Source organism: Sus scrofa, chromosome X (genome assembly GCF_054392235.1).
Source record: "Sus scrofa isolate SSC_HxYL_T2T_F1_AM1 chromosome X, Sscrofa_HxYL_maternal_Yorkshire_Landrace_v2.0, whole genome shotgun sequence".
In the NCBI taxonomy this organism is placed as follows: Eukaryota; Metazoa; Chordata; class Mammalia; order Artiodactyla; family Suidae; genus Sus; species Sus scrofa.
In genome coordinates this window covers 134836667-134851381 of record NC_139401.1, presented here as the reverse complement: position 1 = coordinate 134851381, position 14715 = coordinate 134836667, and the positions used below count along the sequence as shown (strand labels likewise).

The following is a 14715-nucleotide window of genomic DNA, read 5'->3' as shown; positions in this document are numbered from 1 at the left end:
ACACCGAGTTCCTGTCGTGGCTCAGCGGGTTACGAACCCGACTAGTATCCATGAGGATGCAGGTTCAATCCCTGGCCCAGCTCAGTGGGTTAAGAATCTGGTGGTGTTGTGAGCTGTGGTGTAGCTTGCAGACGTGGCTTGGATCTGGTGTTGCTTTGGCTGTGGTGTAGGCGGGTGGCTACAGCTCCAGTTCGACCTCGAGCCTGGGAACTTCCACATGCCACAGGTGCAGCCAAAATTTGTTTTTCAGCGGTTTGCTAATGAGGTGCCTAGAGGATGCTGGACTTATGATAAATATGTGGTTAGTTTAAAGTCTCTGTCTGATAATTCCAACATCTGGGCCAACTATGAGGCTGGTTTTATCCTTTTTTTTTTTTTTGTCTTTTTAGAGCCACACCCACGGCATTTGGAGGTCCCCAGGCTGTAGCCACCAGAGCTGTAGCCACCAGCCTACACCACAGCCACAGCAACGCCAGATCCCAGCCGCATCTGCGACTTACACCACAGCTCATGGCAATGCCACATCCTTAATCCACTGAGCGAGGCCAGGGATGGAACCCACGTCCTCATGGATCCTAGTCGGGTTCATTAACCACTGAGCCATGACGGGAACTCCTGGTTTAATTGATTCTTTTCTTTGGATGGATGATGAGTCCTATTTCCTTGCTTTTGCACATATATCTTATTTTTTTTAATTGAATGCCAGGCCTCGTGTGTAACAGGCGTGCGTCTTCCTCCGCTGGGCTGTGTGTGTGTGTGTTGGAGGGTGCTTTTGAGTCAGTGGTTCCCTGCGTCTGGGTTTTAGGTAGACGGAGCTCCCCGCAGTCTTCAAAGATCTCACGGTCGGATCTGAGACGAGTAGAGCCTGGGACCTGCGCCCCAGCGCCCCTTTCAGGCCCAGAGGCTTCCTCTCGGCCCACTTGCCCTGCCCGCAGCCCTTCTTGGTCTTTTTCCCAGGAAGGGATTGGCATTTTTCAGGTTTTGGCCCACTTTTGTTGCTGTTGCAACCTCCGCTCCCTGATAGGCTTCAAAAGAAAAAACAAACAAGCAAACAAACTATCGTTTTGTAGGAATGTTTTCTTGAACATTTCGGACGGTCAGCCTATCAGCTCTCTGAGGAAGCCAAGGAGTCTTTAAGAAAATATTTCCTATGACTCCCAGCAGTGTTTCCCACCAATCGTTTCCCCCCTTCATTTGCGTTTTGTTTTTAGGGCCGCACCCGTGGCATGTGGAGGTTCCCAGGCTAGGGGTCGGATGGGAACTACAGCTGCCGGCCTACACCACAGCCACAACCACACGGGATCTGAGCCGCATCTGCGCCCTACACCACAGCCCACAGCAACGCTGGATCCCTAACCCTCCGAGTGGGGCCAGGGAAGGAACTCGCATCCTCGTGGACACTAGTCAGATTCGTTACTGCTGAGCCGTGGAGGGACCTCCCTCCTCTTTGTTTTCATCTTTATCTTTTATTTATTATCTATCTTTGGCCGCCCCCACGGCACGCGGAAGTTCCTGGGCCAGGGATCCAGCCTGCACCACAGCATCGACCCGAGCCGCAGCAGTGACAACACTGAGTCCTTCACCTGCTGCGCCGCAAGGGAACTCCTAATCTGTCGTTTGTTGCCAAGTGAACCGTATGTGCAAAATTCTGGCTGAGCAACTGAATGGCGAGACAGGGAGGCAGGCTCGGGGCATGTGGCAGCACTGTGCTCCTTGCGAGCCAGCTTCCCGGAGCCCGTGACTCCCCAGCGACAGCTGTCTGTGTGCCGCAGCCTCTCTCAGCTGTCGGGGGGCAACGTCAAACAGGCCGTTCTGTTCCCAGCCCGGGGGCGGGGGGCGGCCTAGGGGTGGGCTGTTCTAGGAAAAGCAAGAGCCTAGGTGATGTGTGTCGGGTTAGACTGGACACAGGCCAAGGAAGACGCCTGCAGAGACACGGCTCCCTGCTGTGGGGGCGCCTCTAGCCAGTGAGTTACACACAGAGGATGTTTAAGCAGCTCGGGCCGCCCTAGCAAATACACACTGGAGGCCTTCAATGACAGACATTTCTTTTCGCAGTTCTGGAGGCAGGAAGTCCCAGATCAGGAGCTGGCAGGGTCAGTTTATGGCGAAGGCTCTCTTCTGAGGCCTCACATAGCAGGGGCCGGGGGAGCAGGCCAGCAGGGGCACCAGACTCTGGGCTCCGGTGTCTCTTCCTTTTTTCCATTTTATGGCTGCCCCACGGCATATGGAAGTTCCCAGGCCAGAGACTGAATCTGTGCTGTAGCTGCGACCAATGCCGGGTCCTTAACCCCCTGCGCCACAGCAGGAACTCCTGGCATTTCTTCTTGTAAGGACATGGGTCCTATCAGATCAGGGCCCCATCTTTAGGAGGTCATTAATCTTAATTACTTGCCTAGCGTCCCCACCTCCAAATTCAGTCACCTGTGCGGGTTGGGACATATGAATTGGGGAGAGGGAGACACAAAATTCAGTCCATGGCAGATGGCCACACCACATATCAAAGAGTCTGCCCCAACCTGAGCCTCAGCTGCTTGGACCAGGAGCAAGGAGTGGCCAAGAAGAGCCAGGCCATAGAGACTGGCCAGTTCCCCCTCAGGTCTCCTGGCATGAAGTGGCTTCCCAAATGAGGAGAGTGAGTATCGGGGCCCGTAAGGGTCTGGTAGGTGCTTGAACCACAGTGAGCTCAGAACCCAAAAGGCACGCGGAGAAAAGGTAACGCGTGATTGTCCTGGAGCCCTAGAAGCCAAGGGGGAGCAGAAGCAAAGGGATGAAGGGGCAAAAAAAGAAAAGACGCAGAGGAAGGGCGATACGGTTGGCTGGTGGTGGCAGAGGGCTCGGGGCTGGGGGAGGCAGGGAGGACGGACAAGAAAACCTGGTCCCTAGAGGTGCCGAAGCATCTGGTTCAGGGAGCTCCCGCTGTGGCGCAAAGGGGTGGGCAGCGTCTTGGGAGCGCTGGCACTTGGGTTAAGGATCCAGCGGTGTCGCAGCTGTGGCTTGGTTCTGACTGTGGCTTGCATATGATCTCTGGCCAGGGAGCTCCCCATATGCTGCGGGGCGGCCAGATTCCCCAGAGCTTACCGTGTTTGGAATGGTTACTTTTCTGTGTCAACTCGACTGGGCCATGGGATGCCCAGACACTTGGTCAAATGGCCTTCCGGGTGTGTTGGAGCGGGTGTTTGTGGGAGAGATGCAGACCGCTTGGCCAATCAACCGAAGATCTGAACAGCAGCTCCCCCAGGTTTCCAGCTCGCCCAGTACAGACAAGCAGGGACCGCTCAGGCTCCAGAGTCACCTGAGCCAATTCCTTATAGTAAATCTCTTTACACACACACACACACACACACACACACACACAGCCCTTCTTGGTTCTGTTTCTCTGGAGAACGATCTCCTCCTCCCTACACGAATCCTCCCTTAAGAAAGAAACCTGAGCACGTCGAAGAGAAAACCATCGGGCGAGAGGGGACAAGGAAGAGAGAAAGGCCGGGGGGATCGGACAGACTCGGGGGCAGAGGTCGAAATGCAGGGGTGGCGGAAGGCAGGAGGGCAGAGAGTGGCCCGGAGCAGACGGACGGTCACGGCCAGAGGAGGGGCGTTTGGAACTGGACACGTCGGCGCGATGCTGCGGTTGATAAGGCCCAGCTGTGGGAGGGGAGGCTGAGGCGAGGGCAGGAACCTGAGAGCTGGACGCGCGTCGGGGAGGGGAAGGCTGGGGCCCTGGGTGAACCAGGCAGAGGGGTGGCCCCGGAGGGAGCGGAGGGCGGACAGGCGGGTCTAATGAGAAGAGCCTCAAGGACCTCGGCCTGGCCGCGGAGCGCCTCTGCTGCATGGCACCGACCTCCAGACGGGGTAACCCCGGAAACAGATCAAGGAGGAAGCAGTGGGACCCCTGAAGACCTGCTCCCCAAAAGTGCTTGCTGTCGCTCTGGCTTCACTCTATTCATTAGAAACGAGTCACTCTTGGATGGCACGGTGGCCGAAGAAGCTGACTGCAGGAGTTCTCGCTGTGGCTCAGCAGAAACGAACCCGACTAGGATCCATGAGGATGCGGGTTCAATCTCTGGCCTCGCTCTGTGGGTTAAGGATCTAGCATTGCCGTGAGCTGTGCTGTAGGTCGAAGACGTGGCTCAGATCCCGCGTGGCTGTGGCTGTGGCATAGGCCAGTGGCTACAGCTCCAATTGGACCGCTAGCCTGGGAACCTCCATGTGCCGCGGGAGTAGCCCCAGAAAAGGCAAAGAGAAAAAAAAAAAAGTAACTCCAACAGCGGATCTAAACACATGTGGGAATGAGGCAAGAAAGTCAGTTCAATCCATCCGAAGACAGGCCTCGCCTCTCAAGAGCCGAGGGAATGGCTGGGAAGCTGGGCCTCAGCTTTCACTCCTACCTTCTTCTTCTTTTTTCTTTCCTTTTAGGGCCGCACCCAAGTGGCATATGGAGCTTCCCAAGCTTGGGGTCCAATCGGAGCTGTAGCCGCCGGCCTATGCCACAGCCACAGCAAGGCTGGATCTTTAACCCACCGAGAAAGGCCAGGGATCAAACTCGCATCCTCAGGGATCCTAGTCGAGTTCATTACTGCTGAGCCATAACGGAAACTCCCCACCTTCTTTCAAAAAAAGCATTTTTTTTTTTTCTTTTTTGGCTGCCCTGTGGCGTGTGGAGTTCCCAGACTAGGGATCAGATCCAAGCCCCAGTTGCAACCTATGCCGAAGCCGTGGCAAGGCTGGATCCTTTAACCCCCTGTGCCAGGCTAGGGATTGGCCCCTTGTCCTGCAGCTGTGCAGATGCCACCCATCCCATTGCGCCACAGCAGGAGCTCCTAAATTTTTATTTTTGGCCTCGCCCACAGCATGCAGAAGTTCCCAGTTCCAGGACTGAACCTGTACCACAGCAGCAACCGGAGCCACAGTGATGACACTGCCAGATCCTTAACCTGCTGAGCCGCCAGGGAACTCCCACTCCCAGCCCCTTTTAATGTGCCTCAGTCCTTACTGCCTAGCAGGGGCACTTCCCAGGTTAGCTGCGCTCACATGAGCTTTGGAAGCTGAAGGAAGGGGAGGCTGCCTTTCTGCTGTGTGGAGTTGTTTCGCTGTTGGATGTGAAGGCTGAGAGGGCATGGAGCTTCAGCAGCAAACGTCCTGCGTCCGGCCTCTGCTTCTTGTGTTTCTTGAACTCGACAGGTAAACTGGTGGCCCACTGGTGGCCCACCTTTGCTAATGGGGGCAGAGGTAGCAGCTCCTTTCTGGAGCCAGTTCTGTGGTGGTGTCCTTCGAACCCCACGGGGACACACCCTCTGGCCCCTTCGATGGCTGTGTTCATTTCCGATTCCCCCGCACAAAATCCCTTCTGGGTAAGATGCCTGGAGTGATTTCTGCTTCCTGCCCCTGAGTTTCACTGATAGGAAGTGCCGGTGGAGGGAGAGAAGTTTGGAAAGCAGAGCAATTAGAGAGGGCTTAATAAGCAGACAAGAGGAGTTCCCGTCGTGGCTCAGTGGTTAATGAATCTGACCAGGAACCGTGAGGTTGTCGGTTCGATCCCTGGCCTTGCTCAGTGGCTTAAGGATCTGGCGTTGCCATGAGCTGTGGTGCAGGTCGCGGATGCGGCTCGGATCCCGCATTGCTGTGGCTGTGGTGCAGGCCGGCAGCAACAGCTCCGATTCGACCCCTAGCCTGGGACCCTCCGTATGCCGCGGGAGTGGCCTTAAAAAGGCAAAAAGACAACAACAACAAAAAGCAGACAAGAATCAAACCAAACATGCATCAGTCAGCAGCAAAGACGGGTGGACAAATTGGCCGTAGGACCCAGTGATTCCACTCCTGGCTGCTCACCTTACAGAAAGGAAAGCGGATCCTGGGTGCGCATGCCTCGAGCAGCTGTGGTCCTCGGTCCCCCAAACTGGAAACAACCCCCAAACTGGAAACAACCCAGATGCCGTTCAACAGCTGCACAGCCACACGAACGGTGCTACATCCGCGCCGTGGCCTAGTGCTCAGTGAGGAAAAGGAGCCCACTGTGCGCCAATCTTGGAAACTGCACTAAGCCAGAGAAGCCAGATGTCAGAGTCCGCAGCGGTTGGTTGCGTTTGTAATACGTTCAAGCGAACACAGAAAGCAGAGCAGGGCACGGGGCGCGGGGCTGGGGCTGGAGGGAGGGGCGCGAGGGAATTCGGGGACGTGATGGAAATGTTTTAACTCTTGACGTTGGTGGTGCTTACACGCAAAACTCACTGAACTGGACACCCAGCGGGGCGAACTGTGCTGTATGTAAGTCGTACCTCGGTTGAGTTGATTTTTTAAATTTAATTTTTTTTTTTTTTTTTTTTGCTTTTTAGGGCCATACCCGTGGCATAGGGAGGTTCCCAGGCTAGGGGTCCAATCAGAGCTGTAGCCGCCAGCCTACACCACAGCTCACAGCGACGCCAGATCCTTAATCCACTGAGGCCAGGGATTGAACCTGCGTCCTCATGGGTACTAGTCAGATTTGTTTCCGCTGAGCCACGATGGGAACTCCTTAAGTTGATTTTTTAAAAAAGACAAGGATAGGTAGACTTGATCAAGCTACACCAAAACTCGACCACATGCTGTTTCAAGAGACACGGGCACCTTCTTCCTGCTCCGCTGGCTTCTGTGACTCCTGCCCCTCATCAAATGGCACTTCATCTTGGCAGGGGGGCTCTCTGGCCAAACTCCTCCAGCTGACCGTGCCCAAGAGGGGGAAGTCACGGGGGCCTTGCCATCGAAAGGAGGGAGTGTGGCTGGGCAAGACTTAGCCGTCTGTCTGTCCAGTGCCCCCAACCTACCTGCAAGTCCTCTCCTGCGCCTGCTGCCACTCCGCAGGTCCCTCCATTTCTGCACAAGGCTGTCACACAGAAGCAAGTTCAAATCCCAGCTCTGCCGTTTCGCTGCTGGGTGATCTTGGGTACGTCACTTGACCGGTCTGAACCTCCGTTTCCTCATCTGTGAACTGGGGGCCTACTTAGAGCCATGGGCTGAGGAGCAGGGGAGTGACGGTACACGGAGTGCCCGGCCGGGCGCCTCCCAGCTGCGTGACTGCTTCTGGGAACCTCAGGCCCCTCGCTTGGAAAGGAGGCTCACAGAACCTTCCTCGCTGTGCCAGCGCACTGAGCTAGGGGGACAGACTCTTCCCAGCCCTGCTCCCTGGACTCATTCGCTGAGCTCTGCGACGTGGGCTGAGGGCTGAGCTCCCTAGTTGGTGCGCAAAATAAATGCGCCGAAACACGACATGTGCATGGACAAACGGTGTAATAATAGTAACGACTGCAGCGTAACAATCGGAGACCGGAGAGCTCGGGAGCTTGGGGGGAGGTTGGAGAGTGGACGCAGAGGTGGTTGGAGAGCAGAGCCAGGCCTATCAGAGGTCAGATCAGAGCACGCAGGAAGCCAACCGCAGCTCAGTGCCTCATGGAAAATACTCCCTCTGGGGTGCCCAGGCCGGCCCTCCTTGCCCAGCTTCCTCCACACCCAGCTCCTGGCCCACCCACCCGCAGCCTCCTCGCTGCTCCCGAATGGACTGGACCCATGGCACAAGAGCCCGGCCAGCACTCCTTGGCTGGCAGCCCTGGGAGCACCCCCACCAGCTCCACAGCCCTCTGCCTTTGGGAGGAGCCTGCTCTCCGCCGTTGCTCCTTCTAAAGACACCCAGACCTTCCCCAGGGCAGGTGGAGCCACCCCAAACCTCCCCTTCCCGCAGAAAGGGCAGCTGGGGGGATGGGGGTGGGCGGATGGGCGGGGACTCCAGGTCCCCTCCCACGCGGGCCCCCTGCAGAGCTCGGAGGGTCTCCGGAGGCTGAGTGGAGGGCCCATATGCTTCACTGGGCAACAGGCATGCCCATAAAAATCCCGTGGCCACCAGGGCTGTAATCTGCCATCTGGGCCCTAGGCCTTCCTTGCCCTGCGGCCAGGCTCGGCTCACTCCGGAATGGCTGTGCCCTCCGCGTGGCCTCGTTGGTCAAGGCCACGAGCCTGGGGGTGGAGGCGGGGGGGTGCGCTGGGGAGGATATCCTTCCCCAGGCTTTCCGGTGCTGGAGGATGTGGGGCCACCAGGAAAGGTCGGAAGGGGGCCAATCCCCTAGACAAAGAAATAAGACGCCCGGAAAACTGGCGGAGAGTCGGGGCAAGGTGGGGCACGGGAGATGGCAGCTCGAGGGGCGCCCTCTCAACACGTCCTCGGCACCCCGGCAGCCCCCACCCCCGGCTCTGGGCTGCGCAGGAGCCCGCGCCCCTCTGCCCCTCCCCAGCGGGCTGATAACTGAGATCCAGGTCCGCGCGCCCCTCCCGCCTAGGATGAGGAGGGTCGGAGGGGGGGAGCCCAGAGACTCCGGAATCCTGCCTTGGGCGCGCGCGGGGGCGGGGGGGGGGGCACGTCCAAACATCCCACGACCAGGGACCAGGGCGCGGCCAAGATCGCATTGCGTGTGGGTGCCGGTCGCTCGCCAGCGCCCTCGAGGGCCGGCTGGCGGCTGGGGGTCCTGTCTCCCCACCCGACTCCACCCCGCCGCCCAGCACCGCGCCCCGGGGGCACCCCAGCCGCGCGCGTCTGCCCCGGGCCCCCACTGCGGCGCGGGTGCTCTCGTGCGGGGCACTGCGGGGCCGGGGAGGGGGGCGCCCACTGAGCTCCCGGAGGTCACCGGGGTTCCCGGGCCGCACCCGGCTCGGCAGCCCCGCTCGGCGGCGCGGCCGGGCGCGGCGGGGCGCGGCGGGGCGGGGCGGGCGGCCGGGGAGGTGATCTCACTCCCCCTCCCCCGCCTCCCCTGCGCTCCCTCCCCCTCCCCCTTCCCCCCTCCCCCGCGCGCAAGCCCGCCCGCCCCGCCCCGCCCCCGCCCCGCCGCCGCGGCCGCCGCTGCATCAGCATCGCAGACGCGCCCGGGCGGCGGGTCCGAGGCCGGCGTGTGCGGAGGCTGGGCGGGCAGCCCGAGCGGCGGCCGCAGCGCAGGTAAGGCGGGCAGACCTGCCCTCGCGCCCGGGCCCCCGGCTGCAGCGCCGCGAGCCTCCCGTCCCAGCCCTGCCCCGGGGGCGAGGCCGGGGAGCTCCACCCGGACCACCCCGGGACCACGGGCGGAGCGGCCAGAGCCCCACCCAGGCCCGGGCCCCCAGCTCCAGGCCCCGAGGACCGCAGCCGGGCCGGGAAGGGAGGCCGGGGGCTGAAGCCCGACAGGTGAAGGGTACCTGGGCGGCGCCCCAAATGCCGACCCGGGGAGGGCTGCTCCGGGGGGGAGCCGGGCAGGGTCTGTACGGGGTGGTGGGGGCTGAAGTTGGCACGTCCCTCCGGCTGGGTGCGTGGGGGGGGGGGCGCGATGGACCCAATTCACACCCCCCCGCCCCCCCCACCCCGACCATCCTCGGCCATCGTGGGGTGTGGCCCTGGGCGTGGCTGCCCCTCTTCCCCAGTGGAGGGCCGCCCCGTTTGGCTGAAAATCCAGCTGCCTGCGTGGTCGAGGGGTGACGGGGTTAAGCCACCCCTGCAGTGGGGGGGAGGGGAGACAGTTGGGCTGGGCACTGCCTGGCCCTCCGCCCCAAGGTGGGAGGGGGGGCTTTGTTCTCTTCCTTCTTGCAAAACCCCAGCCTGGACTCCTGGGGGCTTCCCTCCAGCCTGCGCCAAGACCAGGGTCTCCTGCCCTGGAGGTGAAGGGTGCGTCTGGAGCCTCAGTTCCTGCAGGCTCTGATGACCAAGAAAGGGTGCACTGGGTGAGGGTGGCCTGGGAACCCACCAGTGGGCATCTGTGCACATGGGGGTAGGATGTGGGTCCATCAGGTAGGGGGAGGGAGGGCCTCAGGGGCTGGGGTCCTGCAGGTCTTTCACCTACTGCCCAGTCTTCCTTGGCTGTTGGGTTATGGGAGGAGTCCGAGTTTCCCGTTCCTCCCTGCCTAGGGCAGATTTTGGGGGGGTTCTTGGTTGGCAGGGGCTGCAAAGAGCCTAGTACAACCTGCTGCCCCCTACAGGGTATCGGGAACCCTGCCCATCACTGCCCGTCTCAGGGAGACAGGCCCAGCACCATCTGCCCCCCCTCCCAAGAAATGGGACGCCCGCCACCCCCTCCAGGTAGATGCCCTGCTTCCAGTTCACTCCATCCAGCGGGCTGGGGCTTCTGGACCGCCCCTGTTATCTCTGCTGACTCACGTGGCCCTGACGGTGGCTGCGTACGAGCCAGTCAGCCTTTCTTCCCGTGAGCTGCTGCCGAGCCCCATCTTTCTTGTCCCCTGTGGGGTGGCAGGGCCAGAGAGTGGCCTCTCGCCTCTGATCAGCTCCTTGCTGCCGGCCATGGGGCTCAGCCTGGCCCCGTCTCTCACCTGGCATAGTGCCCATGCAACACCCACATGCACACCCATGGGCCACCCTAGCTTTCAGGGGCTCTTGGCTACTCTGGCCACACAGCAAGTTCTTGTCACGCTGAGGCTGGGATCCCCAGCTTCTAGCCGCTTCTCTCTGCTGCATCCCCGCCTCTCTCCTCCACTTCTCACTTCTTTATGTCTCTGTGTGTGTGATCCCCGCGGAGGTGAAGCTCGAAATATAAAGAACAAAAGAAATTAAGGCTCCTTGGTGATGGGACCACCCAGAGAATCCCGCTCGGCACACCCCAGCCTCAGTCTCCCTGGGTTGCTACCACCCTCTGCCCAGAGGCTCCTCCCCTGGCCCCCCGCACAGCAGAGGCTGCGGCGGCGGCGGCAGCGGCGGCACTCACAGCTCCGCCCAGTGCAGGAGCTCAGTGGCCTACAGGGTGGGCAGCCGCTCACCGCCAGGTGCCTGCTCAGGCCGGGCTCGGGGCTGCCCAGGAAACCAAACCGGACCAGCACCGGCTTTGTCTTCGAGGGGTATTGGGTTGGTTTTGGTGACTATCTGCAGGGAAAGGGGCAGCGGGGATTGAGGAAGGCCTTGCCCAAGGCCTACTCCAGTGGGCAGAGGTGCCCGGGGTGTGCACACCGTTTGGTGGCACCGGGGCTGTGGGACCCTCAGCCTTCCCCCACTTTGAGTGTCAGCCCTCTTGGCCGTCATGGGAGGGTTCGGACTCATTAATCTCCAAGGTCCCTTTTGAGGCAAACGGTCCTTGCTGCCACTCTGAACGGCTGCTGCTGGCCAGGTCACCTGGGGCACTCTTTCTGGCAGTGGGGTGTGGGGCCTGGCCCAAGGTGTGCTGTTAGCTTTTCCCTGACTCCTTGGCAAAAGGTTGAAACAGCTCTGGGGTGAGGAGGGGGCTGGTTCCTGGGTGTGCCCTGGGCCTAGGAGGGCCTGCTCTGGGGGAGAGAGGCCTGGCCCGCACCGCAGTCCACTGCCCTGCTCCGCCTGCCTTCTGTGATTCAGATAATGGGGGAGGCAGGGGCCCTGAATCCCCCCTCTGAGGTCCCGAGTGCTCTGCCATCTTTGCCCTGCCTACCCCCCATAAGGGGCAAGGCTGGGTTGAGGTCGCCTGGCTGGGTGGGGCTTCCTCCCTCCTGCTCCCCCTGGCCTCCCCTTGCTCCAGGCTGGCACCTCTCTCCTCCCTGCCCTGCGGGGGGGGGCACCCCCACTCCCCTCCTCTCCTGCCCCACCTTCCCCAGGTGCCTTTTTGTTTTTCCCTGCACGACTCCCGTCCCAGCTTGGCCCCAGGCTCTGAGCCTCAGCCCTGGGCTCTCTGCCTAGGGCCCAGACCTCCCCCGGGGGCCTCGTCTGACCTGGAGGGTGGACAGGGGGCTGCCTGGGGACCACCAGCCAGAGGACGGAGGGGTGGGCAGTGAGGCAGGCCAGCCTGTTTTCTCCCCAGTCGTATCAACAGGATCTTTGTGGCTTCCTAGGGGCTGTGGTCCAAGAAAGGGAGGAGGTGAGGGGGGGGGGGAGTTCCTCTGAAGGGGAGGGTCTGCAGTGCTGGTCTTTCCAGAAGCTTTTCTTTATCCACTGCCCCCCCCCATCCAAGGCCTCAGGCTACTGCCCACACCCTCCGTGTTGCCCGCGGGTCACGAAAGTGGGGAGGGAGGACCCGCCCCGTCCTGCCATTCGGCAGCTCCTGCCAGTCTCTGACCCCCACCCCGCAGGGGCGGCTGTGACAGCTTGGGATTGGGTGGCCCTGGAGGGTGGCCTGTCCTGGGCCTTGTGCCCTCGGCCAAGAAGGCCTTCTGAGCTTGTTGTCTTCCTGTCGGTCTGATGGGGGAGCTTGAAGGGAGGCGCTGAGTCCCCAGGAGCCACTCTTCCTCTGAAGCGTTCAGAGCCGAGTAGGGCAGGGGCGGCCTTGGGCGTGGGGTGTGCGTGGCTTCGTGTTGCTATTTGCATGTGTGGGCATTAGATATCTGGTTGCATGTGTGCATCCGTGTGTGTAGTGTGTGCTCCTGCGCTGGGAAGGGGTGGGGCTGGTGGTGGCCGCGGAGGCCGCTGCGCCCCCTGCCTGATGTGGGGGCTTCTCATGGTGGGGGGGCCCTTTGGCCCCTCCCCTGGCCGCCTGTGTTCATGCCTTAGGAATGCTGAGGCCCAGGGGACGACAGAGGCTCCATTGTCCGTCCCCAGGCTTCCTGTGCCCCTTCTGCCCTTTAACCCTTTGGAATGGGGAGCCCCGAGGGGGCCGGAGGAGCCTGGCAGCGTCTGAGCTGTTTCCAGGCGCCCCCTGCCCCTCCTGACTTGGGCCAGGTGTCCCCAGGGGCTGGCCGGTCTGAGCAGAGGTAGCTCTGGGGTGGGCCAGCACCCCCTCAGCTCCCCCTTTGCCTGGCACCCTCTGCGCACCGCCGGCCTCTTCTGCTGCCGGCTCTGGGGTCCTGAGGGCAGGCCCAGGCCCCAAAGCCCCTTCGGTGCCAGGTTCTTTCTCCCGTTGGGGGTTTCTGGTCTCCTTCCAAGCCCACTTTCCAGGGCCAGAGGGGGCGCCTCGAGGGGGCGAGGGGGCAGTTTCCCCAACCCTGCATGGGAGACCTGGCTACAGGGCTGCGCTCTGGGGCCTGGGGGGGCCTTGGCCTCTGTTTCTCCGGGCCCCACTTGTCCCTTCTTCACGTGAAGGGAGTGCATGCTGTCCCTCAGCGCTGTCTGAGGCACCCAAGGGTTTTCGTGGTTTTGAGAAAGGAGTCAGAAGACCCGAGGTTCTGGATGGCCAGGGAGGAGAGCTGCCTGCCTTCCCCCGCACAGTGTCCTTGGCTGGGGGGGTCGCATAAAGGCCAAGGTCGAGGGATGGGACGGTTCCCGCTCCGGGCTGAGGCGTGATGTGGGTCACATCCTACTTCCTCGTGGCCTCCTCCCAAGAGTTCCCTCCCAAGAGTCGCCCGCATTTGCCTGCCATCTGCCTGGCAAATAGGCCCTTCCCCAGGGCGAAGGGCAACTCGGAGCCCACCCTTGTCCGGGCCCCAGGCCCTCTGGGAATGCCAGCCGGAGGGGCGAGCTGACCCCCAGAGTAGTCTGTGCCTCAGTTTCTTCCACCATACAATGGGGCGAACGCTAGCGCTCCTTCCCCAGGGTAATTTTCAGGGTTGAGTAGTGTATGTGGCACGGTTTAGAAGAGTCCCTGAAGGGCCCGTGGTGAGTGCGGTCCACGAATTCACTTAGTAAGATGGGGAGGGGGCTGATGATGGGGAAATCCCCCTTCCTCTCCCAGTGGAGACGCTTCTCCGCACTCGCCCACAAAGGGTTAACCTCGGTCCCGCCCCTTCCCTATCCTGCGAGGAGAATGGTCCATTACAGGTGAGCTGTTGTTGCCTTGGAGACTGCAGCCCGGAGGGGGCTCGGGGCTTGTTCTCCCTTAGGGGCGGGCGAGGCAGGGGGCACGGAGGACTGGGCAGCTGTCCTTCAAGAGTTCCGGGGGTCCCGGGTACCTGTGGGGCTCCCTCCCAGCAGCCGCCTTTATGTATTATCTAAATAACCCATTAGGCTGCGGCAAGCTTTCCTCTCGGCTTCCCCACTTGGCCAGAGGAGGGAGCTGGCTCCATCTCCATGGAAACCCGCCAGCCTCAGCCGGGGGGGGGGGGGGGGGCGCGAGGAGGAGCCTTAAAGGAACCCAGTGCTTGGGGTGTGGGTGACACCCACATCCTCATACACACACCGACAGGCTGGAAGGCCCCCTCCAGCCCTGCTGAGGAAACAGCCCCGGCATAGGTGCCCCCAGCCCCCGCCCCCACCCCCAAGCCTACAAGTTTGGGACCATTTCGCATACCTGGGCTGAGTCCCCAGCTCTGCCCCCATCCCCTGCCCCCCCCCCGCGCCTCGCACTTGGACCTGCTGGGTCCCAGGGCAATGCCCTCGTCAGTAGACAGTGGGCAGGAGGGCTTGCCTGGGACTTCTCCTTGGGCAGGTGCATCTCTGTCAGATGGGAGGGGCACAGAGGACTGGGCAGGACCTGGGAGCTGGCAGGCACGTGTGCGGTGGGCATACACAGGGCACCCTTGGAGGTTCCCAGGGGTGTGTGGGTTCTGGGAGAAAAGCAGCCACTCCAAGTCTCAGCCTGGCTCCGCACCCTCCCAAGTGCCCCCCACCTCCGTCAGGGTTCGGAGACCAGAGGAGAGGACTGGCCGAGGGACTGAGGGTGTGGCCAAGGGTGGGGCTCCTCCGGGGTCCCTCTCGGCCTTTCCTGCAGGCTCACGCGCCAGCCACACCCTCGTCCCCTCCCTGCCCCCCTGAGTGTGTGAGGCCTGGGGCGGGGGTACTCCGTCTGCTTTGCCCTGCTCGCCCACCCGCCCGCAGCACTCACACACTCCCTGGGCACCCCCTCAGCCGGGCCACTGCGCACTCCATGCCAGTCGCAGTCTTGGAGGGATTTG

At 61.6% G+C, this 14715-nt stretch overlaps 1 protein-coding gene across 19 annotated transcripts in view; it reads left to right on the top strand.

Annotated features, from left to right (window-relative positions):
* Positions 1 to 14715, top strand: part of L1CAM (L1 cell adhesion molecule) — a 40726-nt gene that overhangs the window by 9178 nt on the left and 16833 nt on the right. For 5 of the 19 annotated variants that reach the window (XM_085007517.1, XM_085007525.1, XM_085007515.1 and 2 more), the window contains exon 1: positions 8871 to 8950. The exons of 1 other annotated variant lie outside the window; for it this stretch is intronic. Coding sequence is in view for 1 of the 18 variants with exons in the window: in XM_085007514.1 (XP_084863640.1) it covers positions 10033 to 10057 (25 nt within the window). In the remaining 17 variants the exon portion in view is untranslated. Of the gene's footprint in view, positions 1 to 7704; positions 8278 to 8870; positions 9173 to 9606; positions 9703 to 9957; positions 10058 to 14715 lie in introns of those variants that run through there. 13 more of the 19 variants (XM_085007526.1, XM_085007516.1, XM_085007532.1 and 10 more) reach the window with 12 other exon arrangements.